The following is a 21380-nucleotide window of genomic DNA, read 5'->3' as shown; positions in this document are numbered from 1 at the left end:
GGGGCGGCGCCTGTGGCTCAAAGGAGTAGGGCACTGGCCCCATATGCCGGAGGTGGCGGGTTCAAACCCAGCCCTGGCCAAAAACTACAAAAAAAAAAAAAAAAGTGTTGAATTCGCTTGTGAAATTCTAAGCAAAGCCTATCCTCTATGTTCTTGGCTAGTGTGGTGAGGATTATTCCTTTTTGGTACTTTTATTATTCTATTTCAAAGAGTCTCAAGAAGGAAGAGAGATGGACTTAAGCGTTCAGTACATCATCCTGGGCTGGTAATTTGCTGTCACTTCTATTTTTTCTTATTTCTTGGTGGAAAGTGAAAATATAATTCAAATTAAATAATGGATTGCCTCCTCAATGACTCTCCCAGAGTTTCTCAGCTGCAACGACCACCAGCTACTTTGTACCTAAAAAATCTGAGGTCCACTGAAATTTGAAGCTATCAACGAGACTGTGGTAAAATGATAATAGATGTGTGCTAAACAACTAAGGAGGATTCTAAAACTTTTAAAAGACTTATTTTGGAATTGGTCTTATTCATACTATAATATTTGATAAGTCACTAGAATGCAGCAGCACAAGGCTAAGTTCTGGGAAGGTAGAGATATAAAGATGAATAGGGTATAAACCTTGAGGATAACATAACCCAATAACTTGGGTTTATATAGCATTTTGCAGTTTATAAATCAGTTTTACCCATAATGGACTCTTGACACTTGCTGATTTACCATTCACAATTTTAACTATTCCTCGGGGACCCGAGTGATCCATGACATGTCATAACTTATTCATTTTCCCAGGAACACATTCGACTCACGTGCGAGACTGTAGATGACGTAGTTGCTTGGTTGCTGAAAGTGACTTTGTGGATCTCGAAGTAGCTTGTGCATACCGTATAGGACTTTACAACCAGCTTCCTGAGCCACTTGACTCAACGGGATACCAATATACAATAGGTTTATTTTTCTTATCGTTGTGTTTAACAGTACTCTTTCAACTCTCCCTTTTTGCTTTGATCTTTCAGATAGATCACATAGATTTCAGAGAGTTTATGTTGTTAAAAAGTTCAGTGTTGTCCAACTTAAAGTTTTAGCCTTATTTCCCTTCTCCTCTCTCCCTTTCTGATTCTAACTCTTTTGTCATGTTGTAAGGGATGGAAGGAGAAGGAAAGGGATGGTGTCTGTTCCTTTCCTGGCCACTGCCCATTCTTACTTAAGAAGGGAGGGCTGGGTTACTTATGTAATTTGCTGTGCTGCTGCTATTGTTACTGTGGCTGAGACCATAACTGACGAGCCCTCATCACGCTTATTCCAGCCAAAGGCTAACGCTGTCATGGAAATTTTGTGGGGAGTCCTCACCAGATGGTTCTTTGATGTGAGAGATCAGTGTTGGTGTGCTCTCTTCCAAACTCTTCCAGCTCCATCCCTGGCAATTCATCTCTGCAGCCTTTTACTGCCAAGTCCATTTATGGACTACGCATCCTTCCATCCCAGGCTGCTCTGCCTCTACCCTCTTTCCACCCCCTTGCCGGAGACTTTTCAACTCTCTTGTTTCTCCTTGCTGTGTTGGGCACAGGGGTCTGACTAGCTAGCTGGTCTGCTATGAGAGAAGTATCCAATTAGAAAATAAGATGTTGGTCTCTCTTCTTACTGGCACTTTCCATCTCTATGAGAGATTCTCTTTAATGGGGATCATTGCATCCTGCCAACTTCCCTGCCTCTAATTCATCTTCCTGCCCCAGCTTTTGCTTGTGTAGGCAGGGCAGGAAGGGGGTAGAAACAATGGAAGGACATAGCACAAATATTCTGTGAAGGGCTTTCTTTACCCTTAGATTTGTATCTTACATACTGATTCAGAATTAGTAGGAAAAGCACAACTACTCAATGGCCCATCATACATTTTATGCTATGCAGGTAGTCACATTAATTAGCATGCATTAATTGGGGACTTGACAAGGTGCTGGGAAACATTCTTCTTAAATATTTAGGGCTATGTTTCTTAAAATTTGGCTTATAGACTTTCTCTATGTGAGTCCACTGGGGAGCTTAGGAGAAGAGATGCTAATTTCTGGGCCCCATATCTAGATATTTGGGGTTTTGAGGGTTAAGAGTCAGGAATAAGGCTTTTCAACAAGCACTTCAGGTTTTTGTTTTTGCTTTTATTTATCTATTAAATCATATTTATTGATTTATATATGTCAAACCATCCTTGCATGCCTAGGATGAAGCCCACTTGGTCCTGGTGGATTATTTTTTGATGTGCTGTTGAATTTGGTTTGCTAGTATTTTACTGAGGGTTTTTCCATCTACATTCACAAGAAATATTGGTTCACAGTTTTCTTTTATTGTTATGTTCTTTCCTTGCTTTGGTATCAAGGTGATACTGGCTTCATAGAATAAGTTGTAAAAGACTCCCTCCTTCTCAATATTATGGAATAATTTCTGTATTATGGATACCAGATCTTTTTTTTTTTTTTGAGTCAGAGTCTCACTATGTTGCCCTCAGTAAAGTGTCGTGGTGTCACAGCTCACAACAACCTCAAACTCTTGAGCTGAAGCGATTCTCTTGCCTCAGCTTCCCATGGAGCTGGGACTACAGCCACCACAACACCCAACTTTTTGTTGTTGTTGTTGTTGTAGTTGTCATTGTTGTTTAGCAGGTCTGGGCTGGGTTCGAATCCACCAACCCTGGTGTATGTCGTTGGCGTCCTAACCACTGAGATACGGGCGCCAAGCCAGATACCAGATCTTCTTTTTTGGTCTATTAGATTTCAGCTGTGAATCCATCTGGTCTAAGGTTGAGTTTGGTTTTGGTTGTTTGTTTGTTTTGTCAGGAGGTTTTTTGTTACTGATTTATTTCATAGATCATCACTCATCTGTTCAGGAGTTATATATCTTCCTTCTTGAGTTTAGGAAGTTGTGTCTTTCCAGGAACTCATCTATTTCCTCCACATTCTCTAGTTTTTCTGCACAGGGATTAATGTAGTATTCATGGATAATGTTTTGTATTTCTGCAGTATAAGTTTTAATGTCATCTTTTTCATTTTTATTTTTTTTATTTTGAGACAGAATTTTAGTATGTTGTCCTTAGTAGGGTGTTGTGGCATCACAGGTTACTGCAATCTCAAACTCTTAGGCCTAAGCGATTCTCTCAGGCACCCTCCACAGCACCTGGCTAATCTTTTTCATTTTTAATTGAGCTTATGTGGGTCCTTTCTCTTCTGTCCTTGGTTGATCTAGCAAGAGGCCTATCATTTTGTTTATCTTTTCAAAGAACCACCTTTGTTTGTTAATCCTTTATATTCGTCATTTTTCTGTTCTCCAATTCATTTAGTTCTGCTCTAGCTTTTGTTATTTATTTTCTTCTGCTGGCTTTACATTTGGTTTGTTCTTCCTTTTCTAGTTCCTTAAGGTGTGACAGAAGGTTGCAATTTATACCTCCCTAGATGATGCAAAATGTTTCACAAAATCCAGCATCCTTTTTCATGATAAAAACTCTTAAAAACTATGCACGGAAGAGACATATATCAGAATTATAGAAACTATATATGACAAACCTACAGCCAACATCAAACTGAATGAGAAAAGTTGAGAACATGTCTCCTAAGAAATGGTAGAATACAGGGATGCCCCCACTGTCACACTCCTAGTGTTGGAAGTCCTAGCCAGAGCAATCAGACAAAAGAAGAAGAATAAGGGTATCCAGATTTAGAAAGAGGAAATCAAACTATTGCTTTTTGCTGATGATATGATCCTGTGTCTAGAAAAACTAAGAGTCTCCTTGGATTGTTAAATAAAGTTAGCAAAGTTTCAGGATACAAAAATCAATGTACATAAATCAATAGCATTTCTCTATACTAAAAACAGTCAAGCTGAGAGTCAACTCAAAAACTCAATACCATTCACAATAGCTACAAAAGAAACAAAATACCTAGGAATATGTATAACCAAGAAGGTTAAAGATGTCTACAAAGAGAACAATGAAACTCTAAGGGAAGAAATCACAGAAGATACAACCAAATGGAAAACATATTATGTTCATGGATAGTAGATCAACGTTGTTAAAATGTCCGTAATGCACAAAGTGATTTATAAATTCATTGCAATCCCCATCAATTTACCAAAGTTATACTTTGATGCTTTATTTGAAACCAGAAAAGAACCTGCATAGCCAAAGCAATCTTAAGCAAAAAGAACAAAACTAGAGGCATCACATTACCAAACTTCAAATTAAACTATAGGGCTATAATAACCAAAAAAGCATGGTATTGGTACAAAAAGAGAGATATAGAGCAATGAAACAGAACAGAGAACCCAAAGTTGAAAGCATCTACCTACAACCAATTGGTCTATGACAAAGCAGAAAACCAAAAGCCCTATTCAGTAAATGGTGCTGGGGAAATTGGATAGCCACATGCAGAATAATGAAACAGGACACCATGTCTCACAAAATTAATTCATATATAAAAGCTTACATTCAGGTTTTAAAAGGCTTAGAGCTAAGACATGAAACCATAGACTTCTAGAGGAAAATATTGAAAAAATTCCTCTAGATATTAGCCTAAGCAAAGAATTTATGAAAAAGTGCCCAATGACAATTATGGCAACAATAAATATCAATAAATGGGCTTTGACTAAATTAAAAAGCTTCTGCATAGGTAAAGAAACAATCAACAGAGTAAATGGACAACCTACAGAATGGGTGAAAATATTTGTAAGCTACATATCCGAGAAAGGGCTCATAACCCAAATTTATAAAGAACTCAAGCAAATAAGCAAGAAAAAAACAAAACAATCCTATTAAAATGTGGGCAAAAGACATGAACAGAAGATTCTCAAAAGAAGAAAGATGGCCACGAAACATAGAAAAAAATGCTCAATGTCACTAATCACTTGGGAAATGCAAACTAAAACCACAATGAAATATCATTTTACAGTTACAATGGCTTTTATTAAAAGTCCACCAACATAGGCAGCTCCTGTGGCTCAAGGAGTAGGGCACTGGCCCCACATGCTGAGGGTGGTGGGTCATGGGTGGGGGAAGAAAAAGCAGAGAGAGGGAAGGAGGGAGGGGGTGGGCCTTGGTGTGTGCCACACCTTCTGGAGGCAAGACATGATTGCAAGAGGGACTTTACTTAACAAATGCAATCAGTGTAACCTGGCTTACTGTACCCTCAATGAATCCCCAACAATTAAAAAAAAAAAAAAAGAAAAGAAAAAAAAAATGACTTTCCCCAAAGAAGTAGTGAAACATGCCAAGTGGGCATTGAGTTTTCTTCTCCCACAACCCAGGAACTTTACCCATTATTTCAGATGCTGGAGAATTAACAAAATGAGAAAAAACAAAAAAGGATATATATAATAAGAAAAAAGGAGATTTACCTGTGTAAAAGCAATCCCAATTAAATCTCCTAATGTGAATTCCTCATCCTCGTGCCTATTAACTGTGGAACTTGATATGATAATGGACATGATGAACTGTGCCTGATTAATAAATTTCTTATGAGTTTAAAAAAAAAAAAGTCCACCAACAATAAGCACTGGCATGGATGAAGAGAAAAAAGGAATGCTTATACTCTGTTGGCAGGACGGCAAATTAGTAAAATCTTTATGGAAAGGAAGCACTCAGAGTAGACCTAACACTCAATCCAGCAGTTCTAGTACTGAGTATTTACCCAGAGGAAAAGAAGTCATTGTGTCAAGAAGACACTTGCACTCAAATGTCAGCAGCACAGTTCACAATTGCAAAGATGTAGAATCAACCCACACACGCTTCAATTCAGGAATGGATTAATAAAATATGGTATATGTATACCGCAGAATATTACTCAGCCATAATAAAGATGAATTAATACCTTTTGCAATAGTCTGGATGAAACTGGAGACCATTATTCTAAGTGAAGTGTCACAAGAATGGAAAAACCAATACCATATGACCATGTGTAGTCTCTATTAAATTGGAACTAACCGATGTGCACACAGTGCATAAAGAGAAATAAAATTCAATAGACTGCAGCTAGGGGAGAGTGGATAGGAGTGGAGGGGAATAAATCAACTTAATATCCTGGGAACACTATTTGGGTGATGGGCATACCCATAGCCAGGTCTTAAGTACTATAAAAACCCTTCCCCTAATATTTTGAAATTAAAAGAAAAACACTTCAGGTTCTGCTTATGCATACTAATGTTGGACAACCAGTTGTCTTGAGCACTAACACCTCTGTGATAGTATGATCTTCATTTTACTGAGAAGGAAATTGAGATTCAAAAGAGAACCATGACTTGCTAAATGGCAGAGTAAAATCCCATTTAAAACTAGTGAGAATGAATACCAACCTGTCCCCTTACTCTGCCACTGTCTAGAATTATTAAGAGAGAGAAAATATCGCTCAGTTTATTCTTTTTACATTACCAAAGTAATACCTATTTTATGAGGAAATCCATAAAAATACACAAAATTAAGCAAATATCCCAACATTTAGATATAATTTGTTTCTATAGGTTATACCTGCTTTTGTTGTTGTTGTTATTGTTGTGGGTTATTTTTTGCAGTTTTTGGCTGGGGCTGGATTTTGAACCCACCACCTCCAGCATATGGGGCCGACACCCTATGCCTTCGAGCCATAGGTGCTGCCTGGTTATACCTGTTTTTATAAAATAATCAAATTACATTTTAATACTCTTCAGTATTGTGCCTCCTAAAATTAATGTATTGTGAATTTCTCTGTCCATTAAAAAATGTTCTTTAACATTATTTTTAATGGCAACATAATCTTCCACTTTAAGGATATATAATTCTATGTTTAATTAATCCTCTGTTGATGAACAATTTGATTATTTCAACTTTTTACTACTACAAAGTGATGCTTTGAAAGTTAGAAATCTTAAAGGGAACCTGGAGAATGCGCTGCAGCTATCTAGAGGAAAAGAAGCCTATTTTTAAAGGTCATATATCAAAGTGTTTGGTGTCGGAAATGATATGAAACAATTCCATGGTCATTAAAAAGATTATTTTGTGTTGTTTTCTTTCTTATCAGGAACAAGACTATTTTGTTTTACTTCAATCTGCTAAGCTGTACCAATCCTTCTGTGATGATAACCCTTCAGTGCCCTACCACACAGGTAAGGCAAAAGATGCCTCGCTGGTGGTGTCCGCCGTTCTGGACATTCTTGGATAAAATAATTCAGAAATTCCACTGGAGTTCAGCATGCATGGTTAATTAGGAATTTATAAGTGGTGGAAGACATATGTATGAGTTTGTGTTTGTTTATAAACAGAGCAGAGACTAATTATTTTTGAATCACTAAATAACCTCAGTGATTACCTTGTCCAACGCCTCCTCATACAAATAAATACCTGCAGCCCAGAGAAATGGAGTTATTTTCCTCTAGATCAGCATTATATGAGGCAGAGTAAAGCTGGATGCTATAGCTAATAAGCCCCAGTGTTTCAGTGACTTGATACATATCGTTTATTTTTTGACCACTCATAGCTCACAGCAGGTGTCTGTGGTCAGTGGCTGCTCTGCCCCAGACGCCTTTGCTCTAGTGCAGCGGTCGCGACCCACAGGAACTGTGTTAGGAAGGTTGAGAACCACCGCTGTAGGGGCTCTGCCATCCCTTAAGTTCTCTTTGCCACCTGCATCCAGCTACCAGAAGGAGACGGGGAGGATGAATGAGGCACTCCTGCTCTTCTTTTTTGCATCAGAAGTGTCACACATCACATTTCTGTTCAAATGCCTTAGACACCAGCTAGTTTTAGATGATCACACCTGGGTGCAAAGAGAAGGAATCAAGCTGAGCAGCCTTTTCTATACCATGCGACAAATGGAACAAGATGCACAACCCCCAATGACAGTTCATTATGTCTTCTGCTCTGGCCTCCAGAACAGAGCACTGTCCTCCCAAAGGAGAGCCCTGAGGCCCAAGGACTGCTGTTTTTAATTCAAAGTCTTGGATCTGTGGATGATGCACAGTCCTCTTCATTGGGTCTTGATGCTAACTAACTGTACATTGGGAAGCAGGGGTAGGGGAATTAGAATACAAGCTCCCATTCAGAAAGGGAGGCGTGATAAATACCTGGCAGTGTCCGGGGCATGCCCATGCAGGGTAGTACTTCATTCAGCCTGAACTGTGTTCTCTGAGAGGAGCTCCCTAATCCATCTCATCCTGTGACCCTTCACTCAGCCACCCGGGAGGAGGCTGTTTTCTGCCCATTAGCCTTCAGGCCACACATTCCCTGATCACTGGAAAGCATGTCCTCTTGAGGGCCATATTGTTTTGAAGCTCCTCCTCCAGATGACTGTACATCTGGGTAATCCTTTTCAAGTCTTTCTGCAAATGTTTCCTTCCTAGTGTAGCCTGCCTGCTGCCTATTTAAAATTGAAATCCCACCTGGCCACTGCTCTATCCCCAGCCTCTTTTCTAGTCTTTTTTTTTTTTTTTTAACACTGTATACCGTCTTATTCATTGCCATTCATTACCATTTTATAACAAACATTTTCTTATTATTTGTTATCTGAGTCCCCCTACTAGAAGATGAACTGCTGGAGAACAAGGATTTTTCATTTTGTTTTTCTGCTGTGTCCCTAGTGCCTGGAATAGGTGATCAGTAAATATTTACTAAATGAATGAACAGGTGAATGAGAAAAGGAATATCTTCTGACTTCCAGACTTTTTTCACTATCCTATACAAATCCATCATTCCCGATGATAAAACCAAAAAAGAAAAATACTTACACATTATGTTTTTTATTGTTTTATAAATGATTTACTAGATCATCCTTTCTTCATAGCCAATGTAGTATTTTAACCTTAATGTAACTCACTCTCCCAGCCATCAAATTCCAATTTGTAATAAAGTAGTAAACCTATTCGAATAACTGATACAAAAATAGTAATACAGAACTATACTCGTGTGCAGCAGCCCTTTGTCATGCACAGAGAATCAGGACTGAGTCAGAATATATTTTAGCTTCCAACAAGGCAGAATTGCATTTCATCTGCCAGGCAATGATGCTGTCTCCTGATCTGAGCCGTATTTTTATGTATAATGTTTTTGTCAACTGCCAGCATGGCCCAGACATGTGTCACAGGTATTTAAAGGACAGACTGTGATCAGTTAGAATATCCAACCTCAATGTGACCTTCATTTTGGCTAATTATTATGTTGATTGCTACTAATCAGCACCCTATTTGCGGTGAACAAATTGGTCTGATAGAGGGATAAAGAGTGGTTGCTATATTGTTTTTTAACAGCTCATTCGTGTCTGGGATGAAATTTAATGTGATTTTTTTTTTTTTAACAAACCACCTTTTACCATGTTAATTACTTTCTTTTATGTGTTGCATGTACAGCACTTTAATATATGTGGTATGCAGTGTGTGTGTGTGTGTTTAAAAATGCAGAAACCCTGTTGGTCCCAACTCAGTAGCTCCTACCATCAGTTAAAGCCTACAAAAGATTTGGTACTTTCCCTACTCACCTGTCTAAATCCACTTGAGGGCATCCGACAGAGGAGGCAGTTGTCTGTCAGTGTCCTCTGAGTAAACTGTCAATGTCTGTGAAGTCTCTCCTCATCTTTTCATGGTTTATTCAGCTTGGCTACTATCAGAGTGAAACTTTTGGTATTTGTTTTGATAATAACCTCAACTTTCTTCCAAAAAATGGGGGTGTGTTGGTTGCTGTGAATATCCTACACAGTTCTTCAGCTTTTTAAGAAAGATACTGTGAGACCTTCAGTATTTCTTTTAGCGGGGTGTGTGTGTGTGTGTGTGTGTGTGTGTGTACCCATGTGGATGACAGAGAAAATACAGAGGTGTGAATGTGTAGTTAGGTTATTTACCTTGTCAAAACTTTTAGAGGCATTGGACCGTTGCTGCTACAAGACATTACTAATTTTGAGATTTGAGGCATCCAGTTAGTTAGTCACCTGCTCAGTTGGCTGTGGGGTCAACACCCAATGCCTCGTGTGCAGCAGGAACTGACCCAGGAGATAGAAACCAGTTGTCAGTTCAGCACTGGTGTTTTTACCTAACTGCCAATGGGGTATGGCTGGCTCCAGGGTGGGCTGGTGAGGACACCTGCCAAAGTGTGAAAGAGAGGTGAAGTGAGTCGGGATGAGAAAAGACTTCACGAGGATCACCTGAACAGGATATAGAAACTTTCAAAGCTGACTGACGCTCACGTGGCTTAATCTGTGTTTTTTTTTTAATATAAACAAAAGAAAATTCAGTAAGAGTACATCTTCCCCAAATTTGCTTTCTCTCTGTGGAGTTGCTAATTGGATTTCAGTCACTTATGCAGTGGTTTCATGGGCTAGCACAGCGATCCTGTTTGGCACTGAAAGGCCTCCAAAGTTCACTAATTAAAATAATTGCAGAGACGACCTCTCTTCCCACGTCTAGATGGTATTGGTAAAAGACTATAATAATGATTAACTGTGGCAAATAGGCCTAATTGTGTTCATTTCTTATGGTGATAAAACCCCAATTACATTTTGAGAATTGTTGTTGAGTATTCCCTGATAATTATTAGTGCATTGAATTGTCAATATTCAGGGCAGTTTAAATCACCTTCTTATTCATATATAGGAAAGGAATCAAGAGTCTAGCCCTGAATATGTAGAAGCTACACAGGCAAAAATAATCTTGAATTATACTCTTATTTTTCAATTCAGAAAATCACAAAGTATTTCATTAAAAGTCCAAAAGTCCTGTGGCAATGGTAACACAGCCCTATACCTGTGATATAAATGCATATAACTGCGTGCATACACAAGCACTCACAAATGAGCAGGTGTAAAACTGATGCAATCCCAATAAAGTTAGTAGATTAGAACTGTCTCCGTCCTTTTAGTGTCACTGTAAAGGATTACCTGAAGCCGGGCAATTTATAAAGAAAAGAGGTCTGTTTGGCCTGTGGTTCCATGGGCTGTTCTGCTTCTGGAGAAGGCCTCAGGCTGCTCCTACTCACGGAAGAAAGTGAGGAGGAACCGGCATGGGCAGTGATCACAGGCAAGAAAGTGAAGGAGAGAGGGGCGGGCAGTGCCGGCTTCTTTGTAACAACCAGCTTTTTTGGCAACTACTCTTGCCCACAACCAGGTGCATCTGCCTGCTGCCCAGGAGAAAGCCAGTATCCAGAGACTCAGGGTTCACAGCTGAGAAAGAGTTTATTCTGCATAGCGCTAAGCATGAAGACAGGAGAAATTTCTCAAATCCGCCTCCCTGAGAACTGGGGAGACAGAGTTTTTAAAGACAGTTTGGCGGGCAGAGGGTTAGGTGGGCAGTGGTTAGCAGTCGGGGTGTGCTAAACGGCTGTTGCAGGGCAGAACCATCGTCAGTTCTTTGGTGTGGGCCACTGTCTGGTGTGTGGGGAGGGTCAGTTCCTGGAATGCAGCTCCTTGAGTGGGGCTCCAAGACCAGTTGTGTCAATGTGTTGGCCTGGTGGGTGTGTGAGTCCACCAGAATGCAGGACCTGGAAGGGATTTCAAAAACAAGCCCTAGGTTCTGAACAGATGATGTTATTTATGGAGAAAAGTTAAAAATCTTTATGGGTAGCATGTGTACCCTCTAGTGTGGCAATTATAGAGAAGCAAACAGGGGATAGTGGCTGATTATTATTAGCTTAGCTAACCTGTTCCTTCACAGAGCTTTGGGGCCCTTACTGCTGCTCTCACCTGGCACCCCCTCACCAGTTTGCAAGGGCAGTTTCACTGATGGACTGAGGACTCCCTCGCTAAGCCCCCATGAAGAATCTGCTCCCATGACCCAACACCTCCCACGGGGCCCCACCTCCAACACTGGGGATCAAATTTCAACATGAGGTTTCTGGGGACAGACCTCTAAACTATGGCGGTAATGGTATCAATTTCTTGGTTGTGATGCTGTCTTAGAGTTACGGAATTTATTACCATGGAGGGAAATTGAGTGAAAGGTGTGTGCAATTTCTACCATTTCTTGTGACTGCACGGGGATGTACAATTATCTCAAAATCAAAACTTAAAAATAAATCTATCACCAAGCCGTATCTTGTTTTAGCACAACGCTAATGTCAAGGGCAAAGAGTAGAGACTAGTAACTAGTACATGAAATTTCCTTTTTCTCAGGAAAACTAGAAAACTGATTTGGGATTCTGAGATGGAAATAGGCTCTGCTCTTTACTGCAGTGGATAATTTAGAAGTCTGGTCTTATACAGACTTCTCACTTGGTTTCTTCTACTCAATTCCATTCCCATCCCTGTGTTCCTGTTCAGATCTGTGTCTCCAAGTGTCCGGAAAAATTTTTAACCTATATGGAAATGCAAGTTTTGTACAAGAAGGACAAAAGCTTCTGGGAAGACTACCGTCCGTTCTGCAAGACTGATGCCGAGCCTGTGAAGGTCTGTGTGTTTATGCTTAAAAGCAGAGAGGGGTTTGGACATTTCAGTCTCGATTGTAACATGAGCACTTGTTACTGGACAAACTCCCAAATCTTCTAGGCAATGATTAATAAAGGCACCAGTCCATTCAAATACAAATGCACGAAAGCATGCACACCACTCATAGCATCATTTTACACATGTGGAGCATTCAGAAAGCCTGTTAGTTCTAGTAAATTAAATTTCAACTCTTCCCTGACATCAACAGATTCTCTGCTTGGGTATGTCTTTTGCTGTCTAGAGCCAGGAGTTAACGTCATTTGCAGCTATCATGTCATTAACGTGGCAATAAAATCCCACAGCTCTCTGATAACAAGTACAATGTTCCTTCCAAACCAGTTTGATAAGAACACATTTAAAACCCCCAGACTCCTACCTGGGTTTGAGATTTGGAAGGGAATTCTGAATTGTCATTATGTTAAATAATCTGAATAGTTTCTAAATTTGAGAAGATGCTGTTTTTTCCAGGAAAAAAAATGAAAGATTAGAGAGTCGGTATGTGGCTAAAACAAAGACACACTCCTTCAACGGTATGCCGTGGCTTCAAAGGGTTTGGCCTTGTTATTGCTGATTTGATTGAATTATGGCTATGATATTTAAGAGTGTTTGTCAAGCGAAAATGTGCATGTACTAATCTTATAATGACTATCATTAGGGGAAATTATTTGGAATAATGAGATCCTTCTGGAGTTAAATTTATAAAGAACATTTTCTTTTTTTGTGTTTGTTTAATTCCTTTTTTTCTTTGAGACAGAGCCTCACTCTGTCACCCTGGGTAGAGAGCCCTGGAATCTTCACAGCAACCTCAAACTCTGGGCTCAAGCGATCTTCTTACATCAGCCTCCCATGTAGCTGGCACTATGTGCCTGACACCATGCCTGGCTAGTTTTCCTATTTTTAGTAGAGACTGGCACCTGGCTCTTGTGCAGGCTGGTCTCAAATTCCTGAACTCAAGTGATCCACCGGCCTTGGCTCCCAGGGTGTTGGGATGACAGGTGTGAGCAGCGCACCCAGCCAGGACATTTCCTATCGCACGTAACTGTAGTCAGCAAACAGCCTTCATGATGCAGACGTTCTCTTCTTTCCATTTTAGAGTCTCCCACAACTCATACTGGATGATGATTGTCCGGCAGCTGTTTTCCCAAGCAAACCTTGTAAGTGGTGAATATTTGATGTTAGAAACAAAGAATCTATTGAGAAATTTTTTAATTAAGTTGCCTCAATTCACAGTTGCTGTACCCAGGGCCAAGAATGGTCCCGTGACTGGCCCCAGGTCCCAGAGTTGATGGGGGAGAGTCGAAGGTGAAGTCTATCTCTTGGCTTCAGCCAGGGATGGCTCCCCAGGAGCTCTGTGAGTTTTGGGGTTTTGCTACGTAACTATACAATCACAGATTGAAAACTGATTTTTAAAAGGTCAGTTGGATTGTTTGGTGCTTTAGGAGCATGCCTAATCACACACAAAGACACAGTAGACGCAGCCATTCCTGAATTTAGCCAAAAAGTTCCCTCAGAAATTGCCCGGGGGATAGGAGTGGGACCTATGCTTATCTTATCACTTGAACTTTTAAATGTTTATATATCTCATGAACAAATCAATTGTTTATTTCTTTAAAGTTATAAAGTTATTTTAAGGTGATACTGTTTAGAAGAAAATGAAGTAATAGCTCATTTTCTGTCTTAGGGTTATAAATCTACCACAGAGTAAAAACTTTACATAAAAATGTCCATCACGATGTTTATTTAAATTTTAAAGTAACTCCCCAGTCCCCTCTAAATAAAAAGAAAAGAGAAAGGAAACACAGAACTATCCAATAGCAAGAGAATGCTTAAAGCAATTATAATGCGCTCATATGAAATACAGAAGAGCCTCTGTAAGTTTGCCGCCCAGGGGACTGTAACAAACCGGTCAACATACAGAGGTGGCCAGAATAAGGAACTTCCATTGAGCACATGTGGTGCATGTGTGGCCTGTGAAAATTGGGTCAACTTAAGGAGGTGGTCAATGTAGGGAGGAGGTCAATTATGGGGTTCTACTGTAATTGTAGAATTATTAAATAGAAGTATTAGAGTAACACGCAGCAGTGTATATTATAATGTTAAATAAAGTGTAAACTCTTATAAGCTTTATAATGGTAAGCATGCATAAGTTAAAATACTATAGAAAAAACACGTATTCAAAGAAAAAGCTTGGAAAGAAATATATGAAAATGTTAAGTGGTAGTTTGGGGAACGGGCAACCTGCGGGCAGTTTCTCCTCTTCTTTCTTTTTTTTTTTTTTCTATTCATTTTTTTCTACAATGTATGGGTTTCTTTTAAAATGGAAGAAAGTCGATAGTCATGAGTTTGAGTAGAAAGTCAAATACCACTGAGATTGCCACCATCAGACACATGTCTTAAATGCTCTCATCACTTTTCTCTAGGTTATAAAAGACCCTGAAGCAGAGATGTAGGTCCCACAAGCAGCAGCATGTTCAGAGAGCCCACCTCAATTAGTAAATGCCTGTAGCAACACCCATGTTTTATGTAAAAGTGTGAAAATTGATCATTAGTCACCAAAGACATGATAGGTGCAAGACATAGTCCCTATCCTGACAGGTGTGGTCTTGTTAAGCCTTACAATAAATGCACATTGCAGATGTAAAAGTGAATAAGGCATAGTCTCTTACCTTCCAGTGAGAGAGGCCTGGAAGTCAACCTTGCAATCGATTTGTGCTCCTCCTAGTAGGACACTAAGTTTAGTACTGACTGGAATAGTATGCAGCGAATAAAATTCACTCATTAAAAGTTTATAAAAAGAAATCAGTAACATTAAAAGAAAGTCACAAGGGAAAACTCTTCAGGTCCTACATGGAAAAAATAAAATAAAAGAAAGACTGGAAGGAAATTCACCAAAAGGTTAGTTTGCTGTGGGTGGTGGGAGGACTATGTATGGTCTTACATTTCCTTCCATATTTTCTCCACTTGCCAAATAGGTACTGAACACATTTAGTAACAAAAGCAAAGAGATTGGATAAGACTGTGCAAAAATAATATGTGGAACAAGGTCGGGGACATTAAAGGGGGAGGAAAAGAGTGCCCAGAGAGACAGAAGGGAAGGCAGGAGAACATCTGGCCATATGAGCCAAGGAAAGATAGTTTCAAGAGGGCAGGCAGTGTCTACATGCCAAAGGATCAGAAAAGTGAACTTGTTCAATGGCACAGGAAGTACAGCGTTCTACTGTCTGCCAAGTGTTGTGCTGGGCAATGAGTTCGAGCAAGATGAAGATTAAAAACTATCCGAAGGTTTTGACAACTTGGGGGATCACTGTGATTAGTGGTAGGGGCAGATATCTGGTTGGATTGAGCAACTGGCTAATGGTCAAATTTGCTGCAGGAGGGGAGGGGAGAGCAGGAGGAAGGTGGGTGGGTACCAAGGAATCATCTGTAAGCCAAGTGCAGCGGAAGTGGGAGGGGGCCATGCAAGAGTTAATTTCAAGCCAGGGAAGTCAGACAAAACTTTACAAAGACACGTATCTCTTTACCTTATATCGACTACTTTAATATTTTCGAGTTTAAACTCCATATGAGCTCATGCAAATCGCTAATGCTTCTTATAAGAAAAAATACGAAAGTGATCCATTTATAATTATCATTATGTTTTCATTTGAAATCGGTTTTAAAATATTTTTAGTAATAGATTTGTGGTTTTAAAATGTTTTTAGTAATAGATTTGTAAAGAGGCAAAGATTCCATTTAATAATGGAGTAAACTCAGAACATATATTAGTCCTCAAAGGGTAGGGCTCATTTAATAGCCTTGGAATTTCTCTTTCCAGCCCCTCCAAGTAAACACTAAATGGCAAAGCTGAGAGCTAAATTATAAAGAATTCAGAAACATAAACTCAGTTGTTTTAGTAGCCTTAGTTGGAGCTGGTTCTTCTTCCCCAAGGAATTATTCACTAATGTCCATTTCCCAGGGTTTCACTTAAAGAGCCCCTACGGTTTTTTCTTTTTCATTCATTCATACAATTAATGCGGCCTTCTCCTTAAAATGCGTTTACCACGAGTGACATGTATCAGGGTTACTCTCAAAACCTATGCTGTGAACATACCATATATAACATAATGAAGTTTAGAATGTAGCGGCAGATTGCAATCGGAGCTTCTCTCTATTCTAGTCTTAGAACCCTCAGAAAATCTTCAGATCATCGGGTGATGGGTGATTAGCCGCCTACCTTGAGCCATGTGCATGTCCAGCAAGAATTTGATTATAGTTTATCGGAAAGCTTAAAAAAGGAAGGACATCTTGAAAGAAGAAGTAGAAAGTGACTGCTGTCCCGTTATCTTTACAGTTCTCCAGAGATGCTTCCCCGACTTCTCTTTTACAAATGGCAGCTTATCAATAGGAAATCAGATACTGTTTGAAGATGGAAATGGAAGGATAAGAAGTGTCGCAGAACTCAAGGACGCTGTAAAGTATGTTTGTTTCCGTTCCTGTTTTCATTTTTTATGCATTCCGTTATCGTACCCAAGACGAAAGCTCCCATTAGGTTAAGGGTTACAGAAGGAAAATGACATGTTTTGAGGAAATATACATGGCGCTATAGATGGGAGAACTTCATACATATTAAGAAAAGCAGGTAAAGAAGAGGAAACCACAGTCAACTGAAAAGGACAACCATGCTTTTCAGAGTGGTTAACGCTTTCATCATCGACAGTATACAAATGTGATGTAAGGGATTGTCTTAGTGCTGTTATCAAATTTCTCAGGAGTAGCTACAGAGCAGTAAGTTTACCATTTCCCTGGCTGCACCCCTGTGGTGACCCAGGTTACAGAAAAGTCTATCTCCTTGGGTGTGCACATGCACACATACGTCTATGCACAGTCGTAAATGTACCGAGAGGATCACTGCATTGCTCAAGTCGGTGAATGAAAAATTAAATAAATAAAGATATTCTAAAAATGTCTCTGTCTTGAAAGATGGTAGCAGTACAAGCCGTATGGTGTAACTCCTGCATGTTTAGAATAGTCATGGTAATGTGGGTGAATTTCAGAAATGTAAAACTGTGAAAGAAGTCACAAAGCAATAATACAAATATAGTCCCATTGATAGAAACTTCAAATACGCACAGAATTATATACAGTTGCCCTGTGATGTGATATAAATGGCAAAACTGAAAAGAAAACTTAGGAAATTATTATTGCTAATGGCAGAATGGAGGCTACTTTGGGGAAAAGAGAGCCGTCGCAATCAGGGTACAGGAGGAGGGCCTGACACTATTGCAAAGCGCGTCCATCCTAGTAATTCACCAGCTTGGACACTAAGGCTGTGTGTTCTCATTAGGGGTCCCATGGTGCCTTCCTGCTACAGGGCAAGGAAGGTTAGGAAGAGAAGTTCAAGATTAAGTTCATTCTTGACTTAATGGATTTTATAAGTTAAAAGCTGATCTTATCACTTCATTCATTTCATACAGCAAGGCTTCTACAATATTGAGGGCATGTGGCATACAGTGGAAAAGGGTCTGTTCACCATTCCTGAAAACCACGTTCCCTGTGTGTGCAGCTACCACTACCTTTGCCACTTTACCCAAGTGACATTTTGTGCATTGTGGCTAGGGAAAGAGTCACTACTGACGGTGGCTTCTAAAAACATGCTTTGATTCAAAGTTCCTTTTATCACAACAGGAACATTTCTGGTTCGTGGTGGTCAAAAAATAATTGATTTTTTTTTCCTTCTTTAAATTCAGACAAATGAATGAAATCCTTAATGCAAAGGAACTTGGGTTGAAAGTGTTTCAAGATTATTCAACGACATGGTATTGGATTCTCATGTAAGTGAAAACTAAAAGATGTTTCTTCTCCAACCCCATACCTATTTTATCGCTGTAGAATGCTTTCTCCAAATTCCCTGTGTTTATTCAAGAATAAAAGGTTGATTCAGATCTCAGTTCCTGCCATTTTCTTTTTTCCGTTGGGATAAGGATGGGGAGAAGATGTTTGAAAATATGCCCACTATTGGCAAAAATTTATAAGATTGTATATTTTTATTTTAGTCATTAAATTATGAATAAAAGCATTCTTACAGAAGCACTTTAAGTCATGTGGGGGAGAACCTGCAGGATTTCTGTATCTGCAGTACACCTGTGCTTCTCATCACATGTTACAATGGACATGGTGTTATTTCACTAGTTCTTTTTTTTTTTAATTGTCCCTCTTTTGATTTCCAAGAGATTATTGTACCTTTAAACACATCTCTTGCACATAATAATGTGATCATTATCACCAGAAGTCATGGTAGTTATTAGCAGCTACGTAACCATGTATGTTATATATAAATACATGGACATATATGAAGACACATGTATGTAGATTTTCAGATGTTAAGTTTTATAATCCTAGAAAGTTAAGGAAATGCAGTCACTCTACTGGAGTGCATAAATATATCTGACGAATCTAAGACAGTTTTACTGTTTTACTGTTCATGTGTCACCTCCGAGGGCTTAAAAGCTTCTGTGGGCCCCTTGTAATCAAAAAATAAGGCCCTTTATAACCTGACCCCAACTAAGTCCCTAAGTCGTTCTCTCCACTCATGTTTCTTGAATAACCCTATATTTTAAACATTATATGTGCCCATCCTTAAACTGCCAAATCTCATGTTTTTGCATGTCCTGTTTCCTGCCCTGGTGTGTCCTCTTCTGAGTTGTGGGCAACTTCATCTCTTCCTTTGAAATCACCTTTAGTGTCACTTATGAAACCTTTCTTATCGTCCCCAGAGATAACTGATCACTTCTTCCTCTGCGTTCTTCATACCTATTGGGGGTTTGTATTTCTACACACCTGTGCATTCACACCCATCTTCTGTATAGCACCTACCATTCTATATTTTATTTAGCTGTCCCTTTCCCTCTGATAGACTATTAACTCTTTATGATGGTAACTCTGTATAACTCATCTTTATTTTCCTTACTCCTGTATGTTTCTTTGAACATAGGAGGCACACAGAAAATGTGAGCTCAGGGAACATTTATAGAGCCAGGCAGAGCGGCTCATGCCTATAATCCTGGCTATTTGGAAGGTTGAGGGAGAAGGGTCACTTGAGCCCAGGAATTTGAAGCTGCAGTGAACTGTGACTGTGCCATGACATTCTATCATTCCAACCAGCAGAGTGAGAACCTGTTTCTTAAAAAAAAAAAAAAAAAAAAAAAAAAAAGACAAAGAAAAAGAATAGTTATAAATACACTTAAGGAAAAAGGTGGATGTGCTTATATGGTGCTTATAAAGTCAAAGTTGTGTGTGAAATATTAGAAAGTAATTTTTAGAGCTTTAAAATTAGATCTTAAGAGATTTTATTCTTTCTGATGCTTTGTCTTAAATAATTACAATAATTCTTTTCGTGTGTTAGGATTTATCTCCAGCAGAAGTTGTAGGTTATACTTGACAGTATTTAAACCGATACTCCTGGCTGGGTATAGTAGATCAAGCCTGTAATCCTAACACTCTGGGAGGCTGAGGCAGGTGGAATGCTTGAGGTCAGGAGTTCAAGACCAGCCTGAGCAAGAGGGAGATCTTGTCTCTACTAAAAATAAAAAAAAACTATCCAGGCATGTGTTGCACACTTATAGTGCCAGCCCTTTGGGACACTGAGGCAAGAGGATCACAGGAGCCCAAGAGTTTGAGGTTGTTATGAGCTATGATGTCATGATACTCTACCCAGGGCAAAGAATGACACTCTGTCTCAAATAAATAAATAATCAACTAATACTCCTATTGTCGGACCCAAATATTTCTAGATAATTCTGAAGTTTCTTCTTCATTTGGCTTTTCACTCTGACCTACACAAATCTACATTATGATAGACTCTCCTGACCACCCTACTCCCAACACACACTGAAGTCTCCCCCCCAGGACACCACTCATCCCCCCCAGCTCATCAATGCCTCCCTTTATTTTCACCCTTCTGCTCTGATCTATTTTATAAATATAAAGCCAAAGCACTGACATGCTGGGACTTAGTTTATTCTGTAAGAATTTTTATGTTAAGAATTTAGAACACACAGAATAAAAAGTTCTATTTCCTTTTTTTTCTCCTCTCTGATCTTTATGAATATTCATTCCCTTTGGATTATGCCGTAGAATAATCTTTTAGCCATATTGAGTGTTTAAAGCATTAAACTGTTTCTGATTTTAAGAGAGAATGGCTTCTGAAGTTAAAAGCTTTAGCCTTGTAAGACTGTGAACCTTGATACTGTGCTGTTATCTGTCTAGTGACAGTAATTATTGAATTTTTTTTAAAAATAACACTTGAGATAATGAACTCAACAATTGTACCAGGCTCTGTCTGTTGCTATGTTTGAAAACTTATAGGTAGCGCCAGAAGTGTTAGTTCTTAATAAAAGAGTTGGGCAAGTTTTCAATCCTAATGAGTTGTCTTTGAGAAAATTATATCAGAAGACTCTAATATGACTTTACCCTGGGCATTTGGGGGGGGGTGTGTGGTAAGAAGCTTCTCTAGCACCTCAGTCAAACTCCAGAAAGAAATTAAAACAGAGAGAAAATAGTCATGCTATTAATTACTTGATGACATCACAGGGCCCAGGAGACTCAGAAGACTTACCCTGGCTGGAAAAAAAGTAGCCCACAGATCACTGGGGAGGTGAAATGGGTATCTGCTAATGACAGGCATCACAGGCTGCTAGAGAGAATTGGACTACAGTGAAATGACTGCAAAGTCATGGGTTCAGGGACTGGCCAGTTATTTCCCAGGTCTTTCTGATGCAGCCATATCAGAGAAGGTTCCCACTAGTTACCAGGTGCATAGAACAGATCAAATTCATCATGAATATACTTTATGATTTATCATTTAGTAGGTAGGTATGAAGGGAAAAAGTAGGACATGGCAACCAGGGCAGATAGATCAAAACAGCAGGTTGGAGAGTTGTGTTTTTCCTTCAACAGTGACTGGCACTGGACTTCCATTTACCCTAGGCACC

General features: G+C 39.3%; 1 protein-coding gene across 4 annotated transcripts in view; it reads left to right on the top strand.

The window, feature by feature from the left end:
* Window positions 1-21380, top strand: part of SLC44A5 (solute carrier family 44 member 5) — a 370252-nt gene that overhangs the window by 313671 nt on the left and 35201 nt on the right. For all 4 annotated transcript variants that reach the window (XM_053592520.1, XM_053592521.1, XM_053592519.1 and 1 more), the window contains 5 exons: window positions 7030-7114; window positions 12247-12372; window positions 13505-13565; window positions 16742-16865; window positions 18138-18221. In XM_053592520.1, coding sequence (XP_053448495.1) covers window positions 7030-7114; window positions 12247-12372; window positions 13505-13565; window positions 16742-16865; window positions 18138-18221 — 480 coding nt within the window. The remainder of the gene's footprint in view (window positions 1-7029; window positions 7115-12246; window positions 12373-13504; window positions 13566-16741; window positions 16866-18137; window positions 18222-21380) is intronic.

The sequence above is a fragment of the Nycticebus coucang genome, chromosome 5, assembly GCF_027406575.1.
Source record: "Nycticebus coucang isolate mNycCou1 chromosome 5, mNycCou1.pri, whole genome shotgun sequence".
NCBI lineage: Eukaryota > Metazoa > Chordata > Mammalia > Primates > Lorisidae > Nycticebus > Nycticebus coucang.
This window is presented reverse-complemented; position numbering and strand designations above follow the sequence as displayed.